The sequence below is a fragment of the Balaenoptera ricei genome, chromosome 2, assembly GCF_028023285.1.
Source record: "Balaenoptera ricei isolate mBalRic1 chromosome 2, mBalRic1.hap2, whole genome shotgun sequence".
Lineage (NCBI taxonomy): Eukaryota > Metazoa > Chordata > Mammalia > Artiodactyla > Balaenopteridae > Balaenoptera > Balaenoptera ricei.
In genome coordinates, this window is record NC_082640.1 from 13,393,239 (window position 1) to 13,405,458 (window position 12,220).

Sequence of the window (12,220 nt, forward strand, 5' to 3'; positions counted from 1 at the left end):
TTCCATAGTGGCTCCACCAATTTACATCCCCACCAACAATACACAAGGGTTCCCTTTTCTCTACACCCTCTCTAGCATTTATTATCTGTAGACTTTTTTTTTTGATTCTTTGTACATTTATTTGTCTACAGAATGTACTCCAAAAATGGATTTATATTTAAAATATTGTGTTCTTAAGTCACTTAAGACTTAAGTCACTTAAGTCACTTAAGATAATTAAAACAATACGAAATTAGTAAAATTGGCTTCTGTTTCTAAATTCTTAGGAATTGCTGGGATTTTTTTTCTATTTGATTTAATTTTATTTTTAATTTTTAAATTTTATTTTTTTATACAGCAGGTTCTTATTAGTCATCAATTTAATACACATCAGTGTATACATGTCAATCCCAATCACCCAGTTCATCGCACCACCACCACCACCACCACCACCCCACCCCCCCCGTTGCTTTCCCCGCTTGGTGTCCATATGTTTGTTCTCTACATCTGTGTCTCAATTTCTGCCCTGCAAACTGGTTCACCTGTACCATTATTCTAGGTTCCACATATATGCATTAATATATGATAGCTGTTTTTCTCTTTCTGACTTAACTTCACTCTGTATGACAGTCTCTAGATCCATCCACATCTCAACAAATGACACAATTTCGTTCCTTTTTATGGCTAAGTAATATTCCATTGTATATATGTACCATCTCTTCTTTATCCATTCATCTGTCGATGGGCATTTAGGTTGCTTCCATGACCTGCCTATTGTAAATAGTGCTGCAATGAACATTGGGGTGCATGTGTCTTTTTGAATTATGGTTTTCTCTGGGTATATGCCCAGTAGTGGGATTGCAGGATCATATCGTAATTCTATTTTCAGTTTTTAAAGGAACCTCCATACTGTTCTCCATAGTGGCTGTATCAATTTACATTCCCACCAACAGTGCAAGAGGGTTCCCTTTTCTCCACACCCTATCCAGCATTTGCCGTTGGTAGATTTTCTGATGATGCGCATTCTAACTGGTGTGAGGTGATACCTTGTTGTAGTTTTGATTTGCATTTCTCTAATAATTAGTGATGTTGAGCATCTTTTCATGTGCTTCTTGGCCATCTGTATGTCTTCTTTGGAGAAATGTCTATTTAGGTCTGCCCATTTTTGGATTGGGTTGTTTGTTTCTTTAATATTGAGCTGCATGAGCTGTTTATATATTTTGGGGATTATTCCTTTGTCCACTGATTCATTTGCAAATATTTTCTCCCATTCTGAGGGTTGTCTTTTGGTCTTGTTTATGGTTTCCTTTGCTGTGCAAAAGCTTTGAAGTTTCATTAGGTCCCATTTGTTTATTTTTGTTTTTATTTCCATTACTTACTCTAGGAGCTGGATCAAAAAAGATCTTGCTGTGATTTATGTCAAAGAGTGTTCTTCCTATGTTTCCCTCTAAGAGTTTTATATTGTCTGGTCTTACATTTAGGTCTCTAATCCATTTTGACTTTATTTTTGTGTATGGTGTTAGGGAGTGTTCTAATTTCATTCTTCTACATGTACCTGTCCAGTTTTCCCAGCACCACTTATTGAAGAGACTGTCTTTTCTCCATTGTATATCCTTGTCTCCTTTGTCATAGATTAGTTGACCATAGGTGCGTGGGTTTATCTCTGGGCTTTCTATCTTGTTCCATTTATCTATGTTTCTGTTTTTGTGCCAGTACCATACTGTCTTCATTACTGTAGCTTTGTAGTATAGTCTGAAGTCAGGGAGTCTGATTCCTCCAGCTCCGTTTTTTTCCCTCAAGATTGCTTTGGCTATTTGGGGTCTTTTCTGTCTCCATACAAATTTTAAGATTTTTTTGTTCTAGTTCTGTAAAAAATGCCATTGGTAATTTGATAGGGATTGCATTGAATCTGTAGATTGCTGTGGGTAGTATAGTCATTTTCACAATGTTGATTCTTCCAATCCAAGAACATGGTATATCTCTCCATCTGTTGGTCTCATCTTTAATTTCTTTCATCAGTGTCTTATAGTTTTCTGCATACAGGTCTTTTGTCTCCCTAGGTAGGTTTATTCCTAGGTATTTTATTCTTTTTGTTTCAGTGGTAAATGGGAGTGTTTCCTTAATTTCTCTTTCAGATTTTTCATCATTAGTGTATAGGAATGCAAGAGATTTCTGTGCATTAATATTGTATCCTGCAACTTCACCAAATTCATTGATTAGCTCTAGTAGTTTTCTGGTGGCATTTTTAGGATTCTCTATGTATAGTATCATGTCATCTGCAAACAATGACAGTTTTACTTCTTCTTTTCCAATTTGTATTCCTTTTATTTCTTTTTCTTCTGATTGCCGTGGCTAGGACTTCCAAAACTATGTTGAATAATAGTGGTGAGAGTGGACATCCTTGTCTTGTTCCTGATCTTAGAGGAAATGCTTTCAGTTTTTCACCATTGAGAATGATGTTTGCTGTGGGTTTGTCATATATGGCCTTTATTATGTTGAGGTAGGTTCCCTCTATGCCCAGTTTCTGGAGAGTTTTTATCATAAATGGGTGTCAAATTTTGTCAAAAGCTTCTTCTGCATCTATTAAGATGATCATATGGTTTTTATTCTTCAATTTGTCAATATGGTGTATCACATTGATTGATTTGCATACATTGAAGAATGCTTGCATCCCTGGGATAAATCCCACTTGATCATGGTGTATGATCCTTTTAATGTGCTGTTGGATTCTGTTTGCTAGTATTTTGTTGAGGACTTTTGCATCTATATTCATCAGTGATATTGGTCTGTAATTTTCTCTTTTTGTAGTATCTTTGTCTGGTTTTGGTATCAGGGTGATGGTGGTCTCATAGAATGAGTTTGGGAGTGTTCCTTTCTCTGCAATTTTTTGGAAGAGTTTGAGAAGGATGGGTGTTAGCTCTTCTCTGAATGTTTGATAGAATTCACCTATGAAGCCATCTGGTCCTGGACTTTTGTTTGTTGGAAGATTTTTAATCACAGTTTCAACTCCATTACTTGTGATTGGTCTGTGCATATTTTCTATTTCCTCCTGGTTCAGTCTTCGAAGGCTATACCTTTCTAAGAATTTGTCCACATCTTCCAGGTTGTCCATTTTATTGGCATAGAGTTGCTTGTAGTAGCCTCTTAGGATGCTTTGTATTTCCGCGGTGTCTGTTGTAACTTCTCCTTTTTCACTTCCAATTTTATTGATTTGAGTCCTCTCCCTCTTTTTCTTGATGAGTCTGGCTAATGGCTTATCAATTTTGTTTATCTTCTCAAAGAACCAGCTTTTAGTTTTATTGATCTTTGCTATTGTTTTCTTTGTTTCTATTTCATTTATTTCTGCTCTGATCTTTATGATTTCTTTCCTTCTGCTAACTTTGGGTTTTGTTTGTTCTTCTTTCTCTAGTTCCTTTAGGTGTAAGGCGAGATTGTTTACTTGAGATTTTTCTTGTTTCTTGAGGTAGGCTTGTATAGCTATAAACTTCCCTCTTCGAACTGCTTTTGCTGCAGCCCATGGGTTTTGGATCATCGTGTTTTCATTGTCATTTGTCTCTAGGTATTTTTTGATTTCCTCTTTGATTTCTTCAGTGATCTCTTGGTTATTTAGTAACGTATTGTTTAGCTTCCATGTGTTTGTTTTTTACGTTTTTTTCCCTGTAATTCATTTCTAATCTCATAGTATCATGGTCAGAAAAGATGCTTGATATGATTTCAATTTTCTTAAATTTACTGAGGCTTGATTTGTGACCCAAGATGTGATCTATTGTGGAGAATGTTCCGTGCACACTTGAGAAGAAAGTGTAATCTGCTGTTTTTGGATGGAATGTCCTATAAATATCAATTAAATCTATCTGGTCTATTGTGTCATTTAAAGCTTCTATTTCCTTATTTATTTTCATTTTGGATGATCTGTCCATTGGTGTAAGTGAGGTGTTAAAGTCCCCCACTATTATTGTGTTACTGTCGACTTCTTCTTTTAGAGCTGTTAGCAGTTGCCTTATGTATTGAGGTGCTCCTATGTTGGGTGCATATATTTATAATTCTTATATCTTCTTCTTGGATTGATCCCTTGATCATTATGTAGTGTCCTTCCTTGTCTCTTGTAACATTCTTTATTTTAAAGTCTATTTTATCTGATATGAGTATTGCTACTCCAGCTTTCTTTTGATTTCCGTTTGCATGGAATATCTTTTTCCATCCCCTCACTTTCAGTCTGAATGTGTCCCTAGGTCTGAAGTGGGTCTCTCGTAGGCAGCATATATATGGGTCTTGTTTTTGTATCCATTCAGCGAGCCTGTGTCTTTTGGTTGGAGCATTTAATCCATTCATGTTTAAGGTAATTATCGATATGTACACGTTCCTATGACCATTTTCTTAATTGTTTTGGGTTTGTTTTTGTAGGTCCTTTTCTTCCCTTGTGTTTCCCACTTAGAGAAGTTCCTTTTGCATTTGTTGTAGAGCTGGTTTGGTGGTGCTGAATTCTCTTAGCTTTTGCTTGTCTGTAAAGCTTTTGATTTCTCCATCGAATCTGAATGAGGTCCTTGCCGGGTAGAGTAATCTTGGTTGTAGGTTCTTCCCTTTCATCACTTTAAGTATATCATGCCACTCCCTTCTGGCTTGTAGAGTTTCTGCTAGAAATCAGGTGTTAACCTTATGGGAGTTCCCTTGTATGTTATTGGTCGTTTTTCCCTTGCTGCTTTCAATAATTTTTCTTTGTCTTTAATTTTTGCCAATTTGATTACTATCTGTCTCGGCGTGTTTCTCCTTGGGTTTATCCTGTATGGGACTCTCTGCGCTTCCTGGACTTGGGTGGCTATTTTCTTTCCCATGTTAGGGAAGTTTTCGACTATAGTCTCTTCAAATATTTTCTTGGGTCCTTTCTCTCTCTCTTCTCCTTCTGCGACCCCTATAATGCGAATGTTGTTGCGTTTAATGTTCTCCTAGAGGTCTCTTAGGCTGTCTTCATTTCTTTTCATTCTTTTTTCTTTATTCTGTTCCGCAGCAGTGAATTCCACCATTCTGTCTTCCAGGTCACTTATCCGTTCTTCTGCCTCAGTTATTCTGCTATTGATTCCTTCTAGTGTAGTTTTCATTTCAGTTATTGTATTGTTCATCTCTGTTTGTTTGTTCTTTAATTCTTCTAGGTCCTTGTTAAACATTTCTTGCATCTTCTCAATCTTTGCCTCCATTCTTTTTCCGAGGTCCTGGATCATCTTCACTATCATTATTCTGAATTCTTTTTCTGGAAGGTTGACTATCTCCACTTCATTTAGTTGTTTTTCTGGGGTTTTATCTTGTTCCTTCTTCTGGTGCATAGCCCTCTGCCTTTTCATCTTGTCTATCTTTCTGTGAATGTGGTTTTTGTTCCACAGGCTGCAGGATTGTAGTTCTTCTTGCTTCTGCTATCTGCCCTCTGGTCGCTAAGGAATTCAAAAGTAGCTTCTCATCAGGAAAAAGTTTGGAATCCCTACCTTAGCAATTAAAAGCAATTTAAATCTAATCAGAACAATCTTTATTTATGTCTTTTATACTTGCAAAAATGAAACAAATATTTGCTTGCTATGCATTTATCATCAAAACAAATAGCGAAAAAATGATAAGTGGCCAAGTGCTGCTACATAAGTTTCTCCAGTATTATTATAATGTTAAATTTGATCTAGCTAATAATGTGACTTAACATGGATAGAAAAAAGAACAAGAATAATATGCCTTGGTGTAGGTCTGTTTGGGACCCTCCTGTACCTGAATATCTGTTTCTTTGGTGTTGGGAAAGCTGGACAGCCACATGTAAATCAATGAAGTTAGAACACTCCCTCACACCATACATAAAAATAAACTGGAAATGGCTCAAAGACTTAAATATAAGACATGGCACCATAAAACTCCTAGAAGAGAACACAGACAAAACATTTTCTGACATAAATTGTAGCAATGTTTTCTAAGGTCAGTCTCCCAAGGCAATAGAAATAAAAGCAACAATAAACAAATGGGACCTAATCAAACTTATAAGGTTCTGTAAGCAAAGGAAACCGTAAACAAAATGAAAAGTCTATGGACTGGGAGAAAATATTTGAAAATGATGCGACCAACAAGGGCTTAATTTCCAAAATATACAAACAGCTCATATAACTCAATAACAGAAAAACAAAAAACCCAATCAAAAAATGGGTAGAACACCTCAATAGACATTTCTCCAACGATGACACACAGATGTCCAACAGGCACATGAAAAGATGTTCAACATTGCTAATTATTAGAGAAGTGCAAATAAAAACTACAATGAGATATCACCTCACACTGGTCAGAATGGCCATCATTAAAAAGTCTACAAATAACAAATGCTGGATAGAGTGTGGAGAAATAATCCTCCTACACTGTTGATGGGAATGTAAGTTGGTGCAGCCACTGTGGAAAACACCATGGAGGTTCCTTAAAAACTAAAAATAGAGTTGCTATACGATCCAGCAATAACACTCCTGGGCATATATCCAGACAAAACTATAATTTGAAAAGATACATACACCCCAATATTCACAGAAGCACTATTTACAGTAGCCAAGACATGGAAGCAACCTAAATGTCCATCGACAGATGACATAAAGATAAAGATTTAGTATACATACATACACATACACATACACACACACACACACACACACAATGGAATACTACTCAACCATATAAAAGAATGAAATGATGGCATTTGCAGCAACATGGATGGACCTAGAGATTATCATAGTAAGTGAAGTAAGCCAGAAAGAGAAAGACAAATACCATATGATATCACTTACATGTGGAATCTAAAATGTAACACAAATGAACTTATTTACAAAACAGAAACAGACTCACAGACATAGAAAACAAACTTATGGTTACCAGAGAGGGCAGGGGATGGGGAAGGGATAAATTCAGAGTTCGAGATTAGCAGATACAAACTACTATATATCAAATAGATAAACAACAAGGTCCTACTGTATAGCACAGGGAACTATATTCAATATCCTGTAATAAACCATAATGGAAAAGAATATGAAAAAGAATATATGAATATATCTGAATATATATATATGAATCACTTTGCTGTACACCAGAAACTAACACAACATTGTAAATCAACTGTATTTCAACTTAAAAAAAAAGAAAAAGAAAAAAAGAACAAGAAGAGGGGTGCCCACAGAGGACCATAACACAGATATTTACTGAATTGAATTTTTCCTATCTGTAAACCCTGTGGCTAATCCTAATAGCCACTCACTTAATCCTAATAGCAACTCTGTGAAGTAGGTAATTATTCACATTTTAGAGATGAGGAAACTGGCTAAGAGGGTTAAGTAATATCTTCAAAGTCACAGTTAGCAAGTCGTTTGGACTGAGATAGGAACTTAGATCTGTTTGATACCTAAGTCCGAGCTTTTAGCCATACTCCTCATGAAAGAACCAAAACGAACCTCCAAAAAAGAACTGGAAATGCCTTTCCTCTGGCTATCACCCTACTTCTTCCTGGCCTTTAAGAATATAGGGGAGTTAACTCATCCTAGACCCATGTAGAATTTGGGTTACTGTAATAGCTGTTATCACACCAGAAATGTGCTGAATGGAAGACTATATGCATGCCTCGCACCCCAGTTTAGGCAGAGATCCAGAAGACAACAGCTGTGGAGTGGCCCAGGATTAGAACTTAGGTCTTCTAACATCTCGTCCGGGGCCCCTTCCCTCTCATAATACCAACCACCTTTATTAAACATCTTTAAAGATTACTAAAATTAGAAGGCAATGTGAAATAAATGTTTAGGCTAAAAACAGCTGAGAGAATGTATCCACTGATAATCTGTCTTATAAAGAATAATTCTAAAATAGTCACCAACTCATTTTTGAGAATTATGATAGCAAAAATTAAACAATTTTGAGATTATATTTGTCTGCTTTCATAGAAAGGCAAATTTTCAGAGATTTCTATAAAACTCCTCTAAGTTCTATAGAGCCCAACGCTTTAAAAAATATATGTCAGAAACTTGAAAAAGTTAGCCAGCTAACCAAAATTCTTCATGATAATTAGCCAGTTTTTAAAATGAAATCCCAGATCCCAGAATATGAGAAGTGGAAATTTTACAATGGTATTTTGACAAAGAACCAGGTCAAATTCTAACATGACAGAGTTTTTTATTTCCCCTGGTGTCCTGTAAAACAATCCTAGAAATTAGTGGAAAGAAAACTTCTATTCAAGAAAGCACCTTACCTTTGGTTAATTCTAATAGGTCAATCCATTTGGGGGACCAGTTAGTTTGCTTTTTCCATTTTTCTATAATTCTGTTTATGTTAGAAAATTGCATAGAAAGTTATTTTAAACTTATATAAAATAGCATTCTTCCTGAAGGGACATACATTCCATGCACAAAAATTAACTTAATTTTCTTCATAAAAGATTTTCATATTTCCTTCATTTAGTGGGTTCACACATATTTATATGTTATACAACCTTTTTGGTATGTTATTTTATTTATATATTATACATAGTATACATACATGTTATGATATACTACTCCTTTGATGTATTTTATATATATTAATATTTTCAAAGGTAATTTATTGGAACTCTTTTGGTCAAGAAGTTCTCATAAACCTCCCCAAAGTGAATGAACTTGTACACCTCTGGAAAGAATTTACTGGCAGAGTATATGTGAATATAAAACAAATTTCAATCTTAAAATTATTTTTGTGCTTTTAAAATCAATGTTACCATATGTATTAAAAACCACTGATATTAAATAGGAAGAATACTCCCAGAGTAATGGAAATAAAAACAAAAATAAACAAATGGGACCTAATGAAACTCAAAAGCTTTTGCACATCAAAGGAAACCATAAACAAAATGAAAAGACAACCCACAGATTGGGAGAAAATATTTGCAAATGATGTGACTGACAAAGGATTAGTCTCCAAAACTTATAAACAGCTCATGCGGCTTAATATCATCAAAACAAACAACCCCAGTCAAAAAATGGGCGGAAGACCTAAGTAGACATTTCTCCAGAGATGACATACAGATGGCCAAGAAGCACATGAAAAGATGTTCAACATCACTAATTATTAGAGAAATGCAAATCAAAACTACAATGAGATATCACCTCACACCAGTCAAAATGGCTATCATCAAAAAATCCACAAACAATAAATGCTGTAGAGGTTGTGGAGAAAAGGGAACCCTCCTACACTGTTGGTGGGAATGTAAATTGGTACAGCTACTATGGAGAACAGTCTGGAAGTTCCTTAAAAAACTAAAAATAGAGCTACCATATGATCCTGCAATCTCACTCCTGACCATATATCCAGAGAAAAATGTGGTCCAAAAGGATATATGCACCCCAGTGTTCACTGCAGCACTGTTTACAATAGCCAAGACATGGAAGCAATCTAAATGTCCATCAACAGAGTAATGGATAAAGAAGATGTGGTACATGTATACAGTGGAATATTACTCAGCCATTAAAAAGAATGAAATAATGCCATTTGCAGCAACATGGACCGACCTAGAGATTGTCATACTGAGTGAAGTTAAGTCAGACAGAGAAAGAGAAATATCGTATGATATCACTTATATGCGGAATCTAAAAAGAAATGATACAAATGAACTTATTTACAAAACAGAAACAGACTCACAGACTTAGAGAATGAACTTATGGTTACCAGGGGGGAAGGGTGAGTGGAAGGGATAGTTAGGGAGTTTGTGACTGACATGTAAACACTGCTGTATTTAAAATGGATAACCAACAAGGACCTACTGTATAGCACATGGAACTCTGCTTAATATTATGTAACAACCTAAATGGTAAAAGAATTTGAAGAATAGATACATGTATATGTATAACTGAATCACTTTGTTGTACACCTGAAACTATCACAACACTGTTAATCGACTATATGCCAATAAAAAATAAAAAGTTTAAAAAATAAATAAATAAATTGAAGAAAAATAAATAAATAGGAAGAATAGTTTATATAACATATAAATTATAACAAATTTTAAAAATTGGAATTTGTAATCTCTAATATTAAGAGAAAATAAGAAATGAATGTAGTATTAGAAAAATATAGATAAATATAGCCTTTAATTCTGCATGTTTTGTGGACACTTTTCAAGATTCAGTTGCTTAATAATTCTATCTGTACTTGGTAACTTTGCTTTTATTTATTTGGGGTTTAGTGGTAGAGTTCTCTTTTAGGCTTACAGGGACTGAGGCTTAGGTTTAATGCTCTGCAAACCAACCTCATTAAAAAAATTAATCTTGAAAAAAGCTTCCTGCTACATTACTATGAAGCATCTGCATTTCATAAAAAACATTATTTATTTAATTTTTTTCAAATATAGATAGTAACTTTCTCTTTGCCATTCAACATCTCTTTTTTATTTGTAATACTTTCACTGATATGAATGGAGCTTAAGGCAGAGAAATAATATGCAGGGAACTCTGAAAATCAGACTCTTTCTAAATCAGGTTCATATTAAAGATTGTTAATTTACTTTGAACTCTGTATTTGAGTACTCTTTAGTAAAGCATGTATTAAATTAGTACAGAAATATCTCAAATGGCATTCCAGTTTGATGTGGAAATGTATGTGTCAATCAGAACATCATTTAATTTGAGGAATAAAAGAGATCAAGAGAGAAGTAGAAGTATACACTGGTCTTACGTGCTATTTCAAAGTCCACATTTTGACACAGTAGATGTAAAATCTAGGTTTGAGAACAGAAAAACTACATTATAACTTTGACTTTCTCAAAGTCCATTTTTCCCACCTTACTATTTCTTCTGGGTAACAGTTGTTAATACTGTTGATGTATTCTTGAAGGAGAGATCCAGGTTCTGCTTTTATTTCTTGAATCTTTTTAAGTCCACCACTTGTTACAAAAAGTCGTCGAGCTTTGCTATCATGTGGCAGCACCTTGAAAAGTGAAGCACATAAAAATGTCAGCTTTTCTTTTCCAAGTTGGATTTTTACTACTGAAAAGCAATAATATATCTGAGGAAATGTATAAGAGAATTTATGTCCAATATACCTGTAAAGTAATGAGCCTAAATTTGCTGACCATTGGAAGTAAAATGCAGCCTTTTTAGAAATGTGTTAACTTTTTATGTTGCGGAGATGGAATAAAGGCAATGAACAGGAGCAAAGATAATGGAGAGCCACTCATATACATACAAGGTAAAGCAGTATCTGTTCTTGTCTTATACAAACTGGAGGTCTCTCCAAGCTCCTTAACAAGGCACAGAGGGCCTTCTGTGACTCAGGTCCTAAATACCTCTCCAGTGTCCTTCCCTACCAACCTCTATGCTAAATTTTATTTCAATAATCTCAAAGGATGTGTCCAAACCATTTCTTGCCTTTGCCTGTGCTGTTTCCTCTTCCTAGAATAACCTTCCACCCTCCACACACCTCCCCCATTACTTGGCTCACTCTTATCTTTTTTATTTTTTATTTTTTGGCCACGCCACGTGGCATGCAGGATCTTAGTTCCCCAACCAGGGGTCGAGTCAGTGCCCCCCTGCAGTGGAAACTGGACCATCAGGAAATTCCCACTCTTGCTTATGTTTTAAGACTCAGCTCAGATGTCACCTCCTTTAAGAAACTTTCTCTGGGATACCCCTATTCTCTTTTCCCAGGATGAGTTGGGTACTTTTCTTCTCTCATGGAGTTCTGTTAAACCCCTATCAGTGCACTTGCCACATAATATTTTAATTATTAGTTTATATGTCTGTCACACATAAATGGCATTGAAGGTAGAAACCATTCATTCATTCATTCATTTCTCTAGTGCCTGGTGCCTAATAGATGCTCAATAAATGTTTAGGAAATGAAAGAACATACTAAGGAGTAGGCAGAGAAATGAAATTGAGGAGGTGTTAGAGACAGAAGAAAAACCAGGGAAGTAAAGAATCAACAAATGCGAGAGAAGACTTTAAGAAGCGACTGATGAGAACTAAATAAATTCACTGGGTTTGACAATGGATGTTAGTGTGTTGAAAGGAAAGAGCCAGTGGAGATGAAGAGGTTAATCATGCAAGACAACATGACCACCAGACGAGGAACAGATAAGGAAGGTCCTGGGGGCTGGGGATGCGGTTCCTGCTTTGTTCCTTCCATGGCCATTGCTACCATTCCCTCTGACAGAAACACCCTTTCTTTCTTCCTCCATTCTTCCTCTTTCTTTAAAGACCAGCTTTTTTTTCACTTGTACTTC

General features: G+C 35.5%; 1 protein-coding gene across 2 annotated transcripts in view; it reads right to left on the minus strand.

The window, feature by feature from the left end:
* SPAG6 (sperm associated antigen 6) overlaps positions 1-12,220 on the minus strand; it is a 74,202-nt gene that overhangs the window by 4,157 nt on the left and 57,825 nt on the right. The window contains exon 10 of one of the 2 annotated variants that reach the window (XM_059915300.1): positions 10,778-10,923. The exons of the other annotated variant lie outside the window; for it this stretch is intronic. Within the exon in view, the coding sequence (XP_059771283.1) occupies positions 10,778-10,923 (146 nt within the window). The remainder of the gene's footprint in view (positions 1-10,777; positions 10,924-12,220) is intronic. 2 annotated transcript variants of the gene reach the window in all.